Source organism: Cetorhinus maximus, chromosome 34 (genome assembly GCF_964194155.1).
Source record: "Cetorhinus maximus chromosome 34, sCetMax3.hap1.1, whole genome shotgun sequence".
Lineage (NCBI taxonomy): Eukaryota > Metazoa > Chordata > Chondrichthyes > Lamniformes > Cetorhinidae > Cetorhinus > Cetorhinus maximus.
Genome location: NC_135912.1, coordinates 1,243,936 through 1,257,899, shown reverse-complemented (window position 1 = coordinate 1,257,899; position 13,964 = coordinate 1,243,936). Strand labels below are relative to the sequence as shown.

Genomic DNA, 13,964 nt, shown 5'->3' with positions numbered 1-13,964 from the left:
AACTCTCATAACATTTAAGTATTTAGATATTCACTTGTGTTGCCATAGCCTCCAGGGCTGTGGGCCAAGCGCTGGAAAATGGGATTAGTGAAGTCAGATCTTTGTTGACTGGCACAGACACGATGGGCCAAATGGCCTCTTTCTGTGCTGTAAACATCTTTGAGTCCATGAATGGGAAGTTTTGTGACAGTTTTGAGCATGTGGGCATTTTGAGACCACATCTGAAGTACCGTGGACAGTTTTGGCCTCCTTACTTAAGAAAGGATATAATTGCGTTAGAAACAATTCTGAGATGGTTCACTTGACTGATTCCTGGATGAGGGGGTTATCCCATGAGGAAAGGGTGGCCTTAGGGTCATTAGTATGTGGAATCCCCTTCCCCAGAGAGCAGTGGGAGCTAGGTCATCGAATGTACTCAAGGCCGAGTTAGACAGATTTTTGATTAGCAAAGGAGTCAAGGGTTACAGGGGGGCAGACAGGAAAGTGGATTTGAGGCCATAATCTTATTGAATGGTGCAGCATGGCATACGCCTGCTCCTAATTCTTCTGTTCAAGTTCATAGCCTTGTACACCCCAGCCTGGCTGATAGGCTCGCTCATTATAGACAGGGAGGATTCCTTCCTTGCTGTGGGACTTCACAGAACGGTTAAGAGAATCACAAAATTTCTATATTCCTCTCCCAACGCAAGTGTGGGTATTTACAGAGTGAAAGTTGATGAGGATGCAGTTCCTTGTCTTGTTTCTTGTGACCAACACATGATAAGTTGAGTCACATTTGGCACGAGGAACTTCTCTTAGCCACCGTCGAACTAATGGTAGAACAAACACAAGGGGCTGACTGGCCTCTTCCCAGGGTTAAAAATGATCAATCTCTGCTCTCGGCTACTAGACGATTTTAACAACATAAGAAATAGGAGCAGTCAGCCATGACTGATCTTCTACCTGAACTTCACTTTCTCCCCCCCCTCTCCATCTGTCTTGAATATATTCAATGCGAGCATCCACAGCTCTCTGAGGTAGGGAATTTCACAAATTCATCGAAGAAATTTTCTCATCTTATTTTGCAACAGTCACTTCCTTTGCCACCCTCTCCTTCTGCAGACTCCCGATTACCTCATGGACCTCAGGCCCACTCATTCTTTACGTGGCAGGGAGCGAGTCAGCACTAACCCCTGCCATTTGCACCAGGAATCAGTGGGAACAGCGAACTTGGCTTTGTCATTTACTCAGAGGAGACATGAACAAGGCCCCATTTACTGCCCAGTCCTCAGATAACAGCCGGTTGCTTTCACAACTAATTGGTTCTTTTGGGATGGGGTGAAGGATTAAGATCAAAACTCTGTTCCCCTGACTCTCCAAACAGGAATGGGACGGGTTCGAGAGACAACCGTCTTAACACCCCTTCCCATTTCACTCTCCATTGACTCCAGAGTAGGACTGGAGCAAAGGTGTGGAATGAGACTGGGTTGTGACAGGTTCCCTTCCCTGATGGACATTGGAATAATCCAAAATTCATTTGTAATGGCCTCTCCAACAGCGTCACACTCCCATCATACTATCCCTCTGTTGTGCTCCCTCAGTATTGACCCTCCAACAGTGCAGCACTCCCTTGGCACTGACCCTACTCACAGTGCTGCGCTCCTTCAGTACTGTCTTTCCAAGTGAGGGAGGGGGTAGTATCACTCCACCCCATAGCCTCCTACAGCCCCACAACTCTCCGCTATCTCCTTTCTCCTCCAAATCATTGATTTGATTTTAATGCCTCCAATATTAGGTGTGTTCAGCTGCCTAGGTCCTGAGCTCTGGCACTCCCTCCCATAAAATCAATTATTCAAGATGCTCCTTAAATCACCCTCTTTGGCCCAATTTTCAGTACCCATCCCACTATCTTGGTTATTGTGTAAACTCAGTCTGTGGGTGACTGGCCTTCCCGTCAAGTATCAACGTGCCAACTACGCCATCTATTGTCAAGAGAAGTGAATGGGCCTTGAACTTGCAGTACACCCCTGGGGCCTACCTATCATCTCCAGGGCCGGAGACTTTCTCTTTGCTGCATTCTCAGTGTTTCTCTCCTGCACCGGATCCATCAATTAGAAGGGAAGGGGTCAGAGAGAAGGATCCTGGCCGGTGGGGGGGGGGGGTTTCCCTCCTCCTCAGGACCCATCTCTTGTTTCTCCCCTTATTGCTGTGTACAGCATTCAGCCCATCATGTCCACGCCAGTCAACAAAGATCTGACTACACTAATCCCATTTTCCAGCGCTTGGCCCTGGCGGCTATGGCAACACAAGTGAATATCCTAAATACTTCTTAAATGTTACAAGTGTTTCTGACTCAAACCACCCTTTCAGGCACCGAGTTCCGGAATCCCACCACCCTCTGGGTGAAAAAAATCTCTCAACTCCCCTCTTAGCCTTCTACCTCTTACCTTAAATCTATGCCCCCTGATTATTGACCCCTCTCCTCATGGGAGAAGTACCTTCCTATCCACCTCATCTATACCCCTCAATCTTATACAGGTCCCCTCTCAACCTTCAATGCTCCAAGGAAAACAACCCCAGTCTATCCAAAACAAAAACAGAATTACCTGGAAAAACGCAGGTCTGGCAGCATCGGCGGAGAAGAAATCAGTTAACGTTTCGAGCCTTCATGGCCCTTCAGCAGAACTGAAGCATAGTTAGAAGGGAGAAATAAGTCTATCCAATCTTTCCTCATAGCTCAGGCCCTTCAGCCCAGGCAGCATCCTGATAGATCTCTGTACCCTCTCTAGTGCAATCACATCCTTCCTATAATGTGGTGACCAGAACTGTAAGCAATACTCCAGTTGTGGCCTAACCAGCGTTTAATACAGTTCCAGCATAACCGCCCTGCTCTTGTATTCTATGCCTCGGCTAATAAAGGCAACTATCCCATGTGCCTTAACCACCTGTCCCATTATCTTAAGGGACCAGTGGACATGCACACCAAGGTCCCTCTGATTTTCAGTACCTTCCAGGGTCCTACCAGTGTAATGCCATGCCTTGTTAGCCCTCCAAGTCCGTTACCTCTCAGTTTTCTGGGTTGAATTCCATTCACTACCGTTCTGCCCACCTGACCAGTTCATTGCTATCCTAGTTAGCATGCACACACATCTCTTAAGGTTCCCAATTAGCCATAGTTCTTTTGGGCCAAATCACATCTCCGTTGAATAAAATTAGCCTTTCCCCAGTTTAGAACTTATATTTCTGACCCAACCTTATCCATAACTATACTAAATCTGTGGAGTTATGGTCCTCCTCTGGACCCACTTAACTTGCACCATCATTTAATAGCTTCTACCCTATCAGACCTGCAACCCCATATCTTTAAAACATTGTCACATTGATAGAGGTTTCATAGGAAGTATGGAGATGACCATACAGCCCCTCAAGCCTGCTCTACCTTTCAATTAGATCATGGCTCAAAGCCATTTTCCTACACTATCCCTTGATGTCTTTACTATCTAGAAACATACTCCATGACTGAGCTTCCAGTGGAGAATTCCAAAGATTTAACAGTGAAGAAATTCCACTCTCTTACCCCCCCCCCCCAAATCTGAGTCAACTGATGTTGCCCGACCTGTTAATGCAATTCTCAACCGCAATGCTCAAAATGCTTTCGAAGAATCAGCAGATGAGGTATGCCTATAGATGTTGAGTCTTCTAGAAGTCTCTAGTTCCACTGGTTTCTGCCACAATTCCATAACTCAATTTGCTCCCCATAACCGGCAAATGTAGTTCCAAGTGCTTTTTGAAGATTGCCAAGTGTAGAATGTACTTATATTACCCTTTGACACTTCTAGATCTCTCCACCCTCAAAATCTCATTCTTCCATTTACCTTTAAATCTGATCATCAACCCACTTGAGCTTTTCTCTACTCTTATCAAAAGCCCTTTAATTTTGAACATTTATATTAGGTTCCCCCATAACCATCTCAGCTTCAAGGTCAATCCCAGCTTCTCCACTAACTTAACACTCACCCTCTGCACTTGGACCAAGACCTCAACATCCTCCTCAAAGGCCAGAATGGTACAGTGTTCCACCTGAGGCCTAACCAGCAACATATGAATACTGAACTGGTAATGCCAAGCCCTTAACTCCAGCCCCAAACAGTGCCATTTCAATTGCTCCTCCCAAAGTGAGTCACTTCATTCATACACATTAGATAAAATGGCTCTACCTGCAAGTTAGGATCTGAGTGTAGCCTGTGAGTACAACAAAAAAGGAAAAATCTTGTATTTAGATGGGTCCCTCATCGTGTGTTTATAAATCAGAGTCAGTATTAGTTTGCAATTGATCAATGTACAGAAGCCCGGGGTAGTTTTAGTTTAACCGTTTGTGGACAGATTTGGCCAACTGGAGTCTGTTATGTTGATTTTTTATCTAGAGCTCACTGCCTTGTCCTAGCAGCAAAAACCAAACAAGGTGGGTTGAGAACTGGCTGGGTAATGGGAAAAAGCTCAAGATTCATTGGCACCACTAATTTAAAACCAAATCATCAAGCTTTTCCCTGCATCTCAAATGTCACTTTTCACTGAGAATAGCAGTAGAATCAGAGATGAGTAAAATAATGTAACCAAACATCAGTGGTGAGTCTTTTACCAAGTTTAATGTTCAATAATACATGACTTTATAAAGTGCAACATCCAAAGCCAGATGCACGAGAACAGACACAGGACACTACTCTGCAGCAACATGAGGTGAGCTCAACAACTTGCTGTACTTTGGGCAGAGGAATGGAGATATCACAGGAGGGGAAAAGCCCACAAGCAGGCCCGATATATATTAGTCTCTGACAAGCACACAAGCAGCTACAAAACGTACAGCCCACACCATCAACAGGCAGAGTAGTAGCTCTCTGCACAAGCATCATTAAGCAAAGGTCATCACCACACCAACCCCCCCACCCCCATGTTTTCCCACTCTGGGAATTTGTGGATATGGGACAAAAAAGTCCCACATACACGTATCAAGTCAGTCCCTGTCCTGTTCCAAAGCACAAAGTTATTAAGACCATTGAAGATTCCCAGGACAATGCACTTAAACAAATACAAATTTATTGAACAGCATTTAATAAATACTATACAGACAATGCAAGATTTGTACATGATCTCTGTCCGTGATTAGCACACATCTCAAGAAGGCTATCCCATACTCCACTCCGAATCCTAAAACATTATCCTGAAGTAAGCTGGTTTCACGTAGTTGGCAGACTGCAAACATCTGTGATACTTCCGGGCCCGCAAGTACATGGTTACATGATGAAGGATATCTAATGCTACTAAATCTAAAAGACAACTGGGCCTGAAAAAGTACTTACCCAGAATTTTTAATGACCCTATAAGTATTTTCTTTCCCCACCCCATTGCCAGTCTGAACCTTTCAAGGAGGAAGGACGAGGAAGCTGATCACCAGTGTTGCACGCAATGATCAGTTCTGAGCATCCAGGTGACACTCAACACCAAGTTTAAAAAGAAAAGAACCTGTGATTGCAAGTAAACCAGTCAGCATTCACAGCCTCAATCACAGCTTCGCAAAACTCAATCAGATCAGGTCGGCCACATTCATAGGCATCTCATCCACAGTAGTGTTGTAGAACGATTCAATGTCACGGAGTGTCCGTCTGTCCTCTTCAGTGATCAGATTTATGGCAACACCCTTACGTCCAAAGCGGCCACCACGGCCAATTCTGCAGGGGCAGGGAGTGGGCACAAGGAAGTAAAGTTCAGTGTTTGTGGCATACACCATGGCAGATAAGCAGGCCAATTGTGGGAAGAAGCTCACCACTCACCTGTGAATATAGTTCTCACGGTTGGAAGGCAGATCATAGTTGATAACCAGGGACACCTGCTGAACATCAATTCCACGAGCCTAAAATAAATCCACCAGCTTTATTAGAGATACCAACAAGACAAATAACTTCAGACTTTAATGTCAATGGGTTCATTTCAGTGAGCAGGTAGGCTATATTCACAAGAGCCTGGGGTAATGTTGATGCCAGCCACGTGGAGAAGCAGCTCATTGTACAGAAGGTATATTAAATCAGGTCAAAATAAAAACTACCAAATTTCAAAATGCTTGGGGACCCACCTCACCACTGAATGTAAAGAGATAAATAAACAAGATGACACCTAGTCCAGACTTACACTGTTGACTGCGTATTAAGTAGTGAACTTGGGCAAATTCCAGAATTCACTGTGGAGTACAGTCCATTATTCTACCAAAAAGCCAAAATCCAACAAAGCACAAGTGGCTTTCATGGAAAACAAGGGGCTCTCTGGAGCTTTACTAAATATTTTTGGAAAAACCCAAGCAGATCACCACAGCATCAAATCCTTGCTACATTAATGTCCTCTTTCAGATGCAAGCTGCCATTTACACAAGGTTATGTCAGTCAGAATTAAACACCCCAACTTACCAGCAAGTCAGTAGTAATGAGAACACGACTGGATCCAGATCGGAATTCTCTCATAATGAGATCCCTCTCCTTCTGTTCCATGTCACCATGCTGTAACAAATGCAGAAGCAATTAGTTCCACACCACAACTATTGTGACGGTCTGCAGCCACTCCCCTCAATAAATCATTGGTCAAGGCCTAATTGAAGCAATCACACCCAGATTTAGTCATGCCACCAGATAGATTGCTATGAAGAGTTGGCTGTGTTAACACTAGAATAAAATATTCATGGAGAAAGAGAAACTGCAACATTTTACTGAACCTCACCAGAGCAGAGACTGTGAAATCTCTCGCAAGCATTTTCTCCGTCAGCCAATCCACCTTTCTCCGTGTGTTGATGAATATAACAGCCTGAGTGATGGTGAGAGTCTCATACAGATCACACAAAGTGTCCAGCTTCCACTCCTAGGGAGAAGCAGATGGCAAACTGCTTTAAACACTAACAGATGCAGCATTACAAAATGTTCCTGTAATTCAATGTTACCACACTGAGAATTGAGACCCTGTAATATGCCATTTGGATAAATCTGTCAACTGCATAATAGTTGTGTAAAACCACCGAAAGCTGTAATCCACAGTGGAGTGCAGGTTGTCTCTCTACCAAAGAGAGAACATCCCAATGTGGCACAAAGCCCACATGGAAATAAAGCACTCTCTGGACACATGTAGCTTAACTGAGTTTAACAGGAGGTTGTTACATTATCTCCTTCCCCAACCTGGCTGTGAAGTGGTGGCAAATTTGGCAAGAAAATCCCACTGCCACTCACCTCTCGCTCCACATTAATGTAGAACTGTCTGATTCCCTCCAGTGTCAACTCCTCTTTCTTCACAAGAATGCGAATTGGGTCACGCATGAACTTCTTTGTCACTTCCAGCACATCAGAAGGCATTGTGGCAGACAACAAAACCACCTGTTTAAAAAAGGGAAGTGATTAGAGGGCTTCAGAATTCAGAACAATGTCTGAATACAGTGTCGTGATCAGCAAGACTGTACCACCACATCTACAGGTAAAAGCAACGGACATTAAGAAAGAGGTCCACTTCTCCTAGATCAATGTGGGTGGGGTATTAATTTATGTCCCAACAAATCCAACTGTCATTGCTGAGAACATCAGATTTAACCAAAGTTCCCAGCTTCAGTAGGATGCTTGCACTGGACAATGTCTATGACAGGACTATCCTGGAACCAAGCTGAGTGAATCCTAATCACAGTTTATACTTATGATCTAACCCACAATCCACAACTTCTGATAAATTTGTCCCTAAAACCCTAGCTACTCAGCTCAATGTGCACAAGATTTCATTTTGAACATACTGACCAAGATCTGGAGGGTTGGTTATATCGATTGTCACATTAATAAAGAATGCCAAGATCTGTCTGCAACTAGTAAAACTGATTTAAAACCTACATGTGACAAACTGGGTCATGCTTGTTCTAGCATATAGCAGATGTACCTGAATTGAAGTGTTGAGTTTCTGGAATATTTCATAGATCTGGTCCTTGAAACCTCTGCTCAACATTTCATCTGCTTCATCCAAAACAAACATCTTGATGTACCTTGTAGCTAAAACAAAAAGTAAGTATTAAAACATGCCACGTTTGTTTCTTAGCAACAAAATTTGTTTAACAAAGGAACCTAGCTAACATCCCTGAACCAGTTGAGAGTCTGGACTCACTGGCACAGAACTCAGCCAACCCAGCCAGGTGCAAGATAGAGAAAGAGTTATATTATTAAAAAGGGTGCCACCATTCAGATGAGATACTGCCCTTCATTGAGCACATGGGACTCATCTGCTCCTAACCAACATTCATCCTGCAGCCAAATAAAAACAGATCAACTGTCCACTTTTTGATTAGCTGCTTGAGGGGCTGTATTGTGTGTAGATATAAGTACTCATTAAAAGCAAAATATGCAGATGCTGGAAATCTGTAATAAAAAAAAATTCTAGAAAAACTCAGTAAGTCTGGCAGCATTTGTGGAGAGGGGAACAGAGTTAACATTAAGAGGCATGCTGGACTCTTTCTCCCTCCACAGATGCAGCCAGAGTTTTTATTAAGTACCACGTTGATTGTATGGTATTACAGAATGTGCAAAGCACAGAATTTTTTTTTTTTTATATATACAGCTTGGACTCTGGAATAGATTCATCTGACTGTGGTCCGTACTCCCAAAATCAAACCCTTTCTTCCAATGTACTTACAAAGATGCTGCCGGTTCATCATATCAAATACACGGCCTGGGGTCCCAACCACAATATGTGGAGCCTCCAGCTGAAACTTCTGCATGTCCGATCGGATACTGGTTCCACCAATGCAGGAGAAGCAGGTCCCACCCATGTAGTCTCCCAAAGCCACAATAACCTTCTGAATCTAAAAACAAAAATAGAACGTTACCCAGGATCCTCAATGTTAACAATCCAGGACAGAATTAACAAACCAACAAAGCTTTCTGTATATTGAGCAATCTGAAGCTACAAGACTGGCCTGCAACAGGCCAGTCTCTCTGCAAAGAGCACTTTTATAAATCCAAAATCAGTGAACGTGACCTGGCTGAAAACTACATACAGAAATTAACCCTGCACCCACTGACTTTGGACATTACCAATTTACAGCCACTAAGTGCAGAAGCCACCTTCAGAAAACAAAAAAAAAATAAAGAGCGAAGTGCCCTTACCTGTAGAGCCAGCTCCCTAGTTGGGGCCAACACCAAGGCCTGTGTCTCCTTTAGGCCCACATCTAGCTGTTGCAAGATAGAAATGGCAAACGTGGCAGTTTTGCCCGTCCCCGACTGAGCCTGGGCAATGACATCATACTCTAGAAAAGGTCACCAATTACTGCAAGTTAGTTCATGCTGTTCAATAGGACCAATCCAGTATCATAGCTGTTGATCAACTAGCAGCTCCATAACCCAGGATAAACTCCATTATATGTACATAATACCCCTCCTCAGTCATAGAAACAGAAAATAGGAGAAGTAGGCCATTCGGCCCTTCCAAGCCTGCTCCACCATTCATCATGATCATGGCTGATCATCCAATTCAATAGCCTGCTCCCACTTTCTCCCTATATCCTTTGATCCCTTTCACCCCAAGAGCTATATCTAACTCCTCCTTGAAAACAAACAGTCAGACTCAATACAAAACCACTGGCAATTTCTTTCATCATTACAGGATTGTCATCCACATTACAATGCCGTAATGGGAGGCTCCACTGTATTAGCTTGTAACTGGGCACCAACAAGCTGAAGCTTTCACACATCTTGTGTCCATAGCATGAACCAGTATAGATTCACTGATGGAACATACTGGGATGAATATGGGGTAATTACTATACCCCAGATCAGATTTAAGACATAGTACCACAATAAAGGTACCTCCTTGCCTACTGATTGGGGACAGGGCCTAAACTCAAAATTTGGTTATCCCAAAGCAGTTCAGTACTGACGGAAATATGTCAACACTACATAGTAAAGATTTCCCATGTGTTAAGAACCCACCCTTGCAAAATTCCACCCCAGTATGAGAAGTAATGCTCACGTGTGTATAACCATGAATAAACTTTCAAACATTGCTGTGCTAACCATTATTTAATTGTGCTCAACATCTTGTTCCTAAACTTGCCCTTGTGGGAGGTTTTGTGGTTATTATTCCGCGTGATTCCTACCCCTGATGCAGGGAAGAATGGCTCGCTGCTGGATGGCAGATGGCTTTTCAAAACCATAGGCATAGATCCCACGGAGGAGGTTTTCCCGGAGGTTCATGTCATCAAAGTTATCGACAATCTCAGTCCAGTTGCTCTGCAAATGCAAACATTCTAAATGTCAAGTGGAATATATCAGAACCTGCTCCCAGCTTCAATACTCACTTTAGCACAATTGCAAGCTCTCAACATTGCTGCTGAGCAAAGACAACAATTCAATTGTCTGGTGTTTCAAGATGTCTGTTTCTTGAATGCTGATTAGCTCTTCTATGACAACATCACTCATGATTACATTATAGTTATGGGGAGTGAGATTTATTGGATACGAAGGAGCCAGTGCAGACAATATGCACTGAACGGCGTCCTCCTGTGCTGTGTCTCCTTGAAATTTGTTCAAGAGGGATAACAGAAAATTATGAAAGGCTGATCACCCTGGCTGGAGAATCTAGGACATAGCCACAAGATAAAAACAGGTCATTTAAGACTTAGATGAGAAATTTCTTCAGAGGGCTGTGAATCTTCAGAATTCTCTAGCTCAGGGGCTGTGGATTGATAATGAAATCAATAGATCTCTTGTACCCATTGCATGAACCAGTATTGATTCACAGTTGGAACATACTGGGATGAACATGAGTTAATTATTATACCCCAAATCAGATTAAAAGACAGTACCACAAAGGTACCTCCTTGCCCATTGACTGGGGACAGAGCCAAGTGTTAGGCAACACAGTACACATAGAAATATGGCAGCATATAAGAGAACCACAGGCTGCTGTGATGCCCACTGATGCCAGTCTACTCACAGCTTATACTTAGCATGGATGCATGGAATATCCCAATCATCACAGGAGCATATTGGAGGAGAGCAAGTACGCACATTGTTGGAACATTTCTAACTGGAGTTTAAAGCTGTTCATCTCACAGCCATGGCTTCATCTTACTCACCTCAATAACCCCTTCAGGCTCCATTCCATCAGGACAGCCATGATCATTAGATCTAAAAAAAAGTGAAAAATAAGGTTAGAAATACACACAAGCTGGCTGAATGACAGGGCAGCTAGGTGAGATTCAGATTACTAAATGATTGCAGGATATCAGGGTTTGCTGTGGTGTTCAAAAGGTGATGTAGCAACATTAGTCATCAACACTCATCAGCGGCTCAATCCCACCCCTTTTTATTGCAAAACAGGCTGGCAAATATTACGCAAGACGAGCAGATGATTCCCATCAGTGACAACGGGCACAAAGAATTAAGGGCTACTGAGCAAAGATAAGGACAGGGAGCAGGGGGAAAGAGAGAAGGGGCGCCCCTGCTTCTATTTCTAGAAAAAATGTCTTAAGATAAGCAACTGGGATTTGAAAAATTATCTCCCAGCTCCATCAGCCCAAACAACCCTATCCTCACCATAAAATCCCAGTAGGAACCCTCACACCCCCAACTCTCACCATAAAATCCCAGTAGGAACCCTCACACCCCCAACCAACATCATAAAGTCCCACTAGGAACCCTCACACCCCCAACTCACATCATAAAGTCCCACTGGGAACCCTCACACCCCCAACTCACACCATAAAATCCCAGTAGGAACCCTCACACCCCCAACTCACATCATAAAATCCCACTAGGAACCCTCACACCCCCAACTCTCACCATAAAATCCCAGTAGGAACCCTCACACCCCCAACTCACATCATAAAATCCCACTAGGAACCCTCACACCCCCAACTCTCACCATAAAATCCCAGTAGGAACCCTCACACCCCCAACTCACATCATAAAATCCCACTAGGAACCCTCACACCCCCAACTCACACCATAAAATCCCAGTAGGAACCCTCACACCCCCAACTCACACCATAAAATCCCAGTAGGAACCCTCACAACCCCAACTCACACCATAAAATCCCACTGCAGCCACCTAATGCTTTCAGGCCCATTCAATTCCTCGCTTCCCCCCCCACCACCAACCCCCCCCCCCAAAAAAGCCGAGAAGCGACGCGCATGCGCACAACGCAGGGCCATGCGGCTCCAGCTGCGCAAAGCTGGCTGCGTAGAGGGGAGGGGGGGAGATGGTGGCGGCGGTGGCCCGGCGCCTGCGCAATGGAGTCACATGGCCCCTCCTCGCGGCAGCGCGGCTGGGACGGGCGCACGCGCGCGAGCCGGCCAGCCGCCCGGCGTTTCCTTTTAAACCTCCCTCTTCCCCCGCCCCCAACCACTACCCCCCCCTTTCATTTTTCTCTTTCTCTCACACACACACACAAAATCTCCGCCATGTGCGATTGCCGGTGAACATGGATTGGGAAAGAACAAAAAAAAAATCTACCCGCCCCCCCCCCCTCCCCCTCCCCAAATTACCTCACCGGGAGGGTGGAAGGGGATGTGGAAGCCGCCATTTTAGATGGATCGATTCCCCTCTTGTCTCCCTACCCCCCCAATCTCCTCTCGCTCGAGCTCCGTTCGAACGCGGCGAGCGGCAACGTTCCATTTTCGAACGCCTCTTTTTTTTAAAAAAAAAACGGCCGTTGGCGCCGGACCAACCGTCAATCAGTCGCTCGCGAGCGGCCGCCGCTTCTCCTCAGCAGCCTGCGAGAAACACTCGGCTGCCCCCCCCACCCACCCATCCCCCCACACCCCTTATCAACCACCACCACCTCCTCACCCGCCCGCCGATGCTGCTGCCGCCGCCGCCAAGGTAAGGCCGACATCTAACGGCAGAAAACATTCCCCCCTCCCCCCCCCCTCCCATCGCTAAAGCGATTCCTGAGGTGGAAAAAAAAAATCAATCATGGCATTTATTAACTGCACCCTCGCGAAGAGACGGTTATATAAAGACAACTCTCCGCCTTTTCTTTCCGCCAACCTCCACACCGCACCGGCCATTTTGTGGCACAATTTTTTTTTCACCCCCCCCCCCCCCTCCGAAATCTTTGTAACCGAGATAATATTTTACGCTTGGGAACCTAATTTCCTTTTTTTCTCCCTCCTATTACCTGTATTCCGCACCGTCTTCGGACATTATACGGTTTTTTTAAGAAATATATTTTTTTTTTATATAGACGCCTCTATACGAGATGCTCGGAGCGTTGCACAGCCGAGAGAGACTCGCTGTGCCGCTTGCGCTCCTTCTTATAGGCGGCCGGCAGGCGCAGACAAACCTGCTGGTTGGGGGTGGGGGGGGTTGGGGGGGGAGGGTGCTTGCCCCGCCCCGCCCCTCTCACGCCCATTGGCCGTCGCCCCCCGTCGCTCAGGGGTATTCCGCTCCCTATTGGCTGCCCGGCCCCGTTAGCTACCCACCGCCCTCCCGTTACGTCACCGCGTCCTCAGCTAGATTGAGACGTCATCACCCCCCCCCCACCCCCACCCCCCAACGATCGCTTCCGGTCTCAAAAATTAATTGGATGCGATTTTTTTTTATCTTTAATTTTTGGGGGTGGGTGGGTGGGGGGGGAGTTCACGTATTTCGCTCATTTTTGGTGGAGAACCTTTTTTTTTGGGGGGGTCATTCTCCCCCCTCCCCCTCCCCGCGTTTAGCACGTGATGGAAAAAAAGAGCTGGAGGAATAAATGGGTATTCTCACTCCAAGAGACCACGTGTCTGGTAGATCTCTCACAAAGTCCCATTCATTATCAGACAAAGGAGTGCCAGCCAACATCCAAGGCCCAATTTGATTAAATAAGGAACAGAACATGCTGCAAATGCTCAGCATGTCAGAAAGCATTTGCGTGCACAATTCGGGTACAGTTCTGGGTCTCCTTGGCCCAGGGAAGGGTATGAGGGCATATCGTTGCT

General features: G+C 45.6%; 1 protein-coding gene and 1 non-coding gene across 2 annotated transcripts; both read right to left on the bottom strand.

Annotated features, from left to right (window-relative positions):
• Positions 1–4,606: 4,606 nt before the first annotated feature.
• On the bottom strand, positions 4,607–13,277 carry LOC144671771 (eukaryotic initiation factor 4A-I-like). The gene is made up of 11 exons (XM_078533799.1): positions 13,166–13,277; positions 11,120–11,171; positions 10,139–10,271; positions 9,150–9,289; positions 8,677–8,845; positions 7,930–8,039; positions 7,242–7,385; positions 6,742–6,879; positions 6,435–6,524; positions 5,808–5,887; positions 4,607–5,705 (listed from the first exon to the last, which is right to left on the bottom strand). Exons 1-11 carry the CDS (start codon positions 13,189–13,191, stop codon positions 5,561–5,563), a joined length of 1,227 nt encoding a protein of 408 aa, XP_078389925.1. The 5' UTR covers positions 13,192–13,277; the 3' UTR covers positions 4,607–5,560.
• LOC144671862 (small nucleolar RNA SNORA81) lies at positions 7,461–7,636 on the bottom strand. Its single transcript, XR_013574033.1, has one exon. It is a non-coding gene; the product is annotated as a small nucleolar RNA SNORA81 (small nucleolar RNA).
• Positions 13,278–13,964: the final 687 nt, after the last annotated feature.

What these genes read in the sequence shown, in the direction of transcription:
- LOC144671771 (XM_078533799.1), bottom strand. Translation starts at nt 13,191, where the DNA reads ATGTCCGAAGACGGTGCGGAATACAG. An exon ending in CTAGGGAGCTGGCTCTACAG is followed by an intron (nt 8,846 to 9,149) that starts GTAAGGGCACTT and finishes TTTTGTTTTTAG; the next exon opens with ATTCAGAAGGTTATTGTGGC. An exon ending in AACTCAACACTTCAATTCAG is followed by an intron (nt 7,386 to 7,929) that starts GTACATCTGCTA and finishes TTTTTTAAACAG; the next exon opens with GTGGTTTTGTTGTCTGCCAC.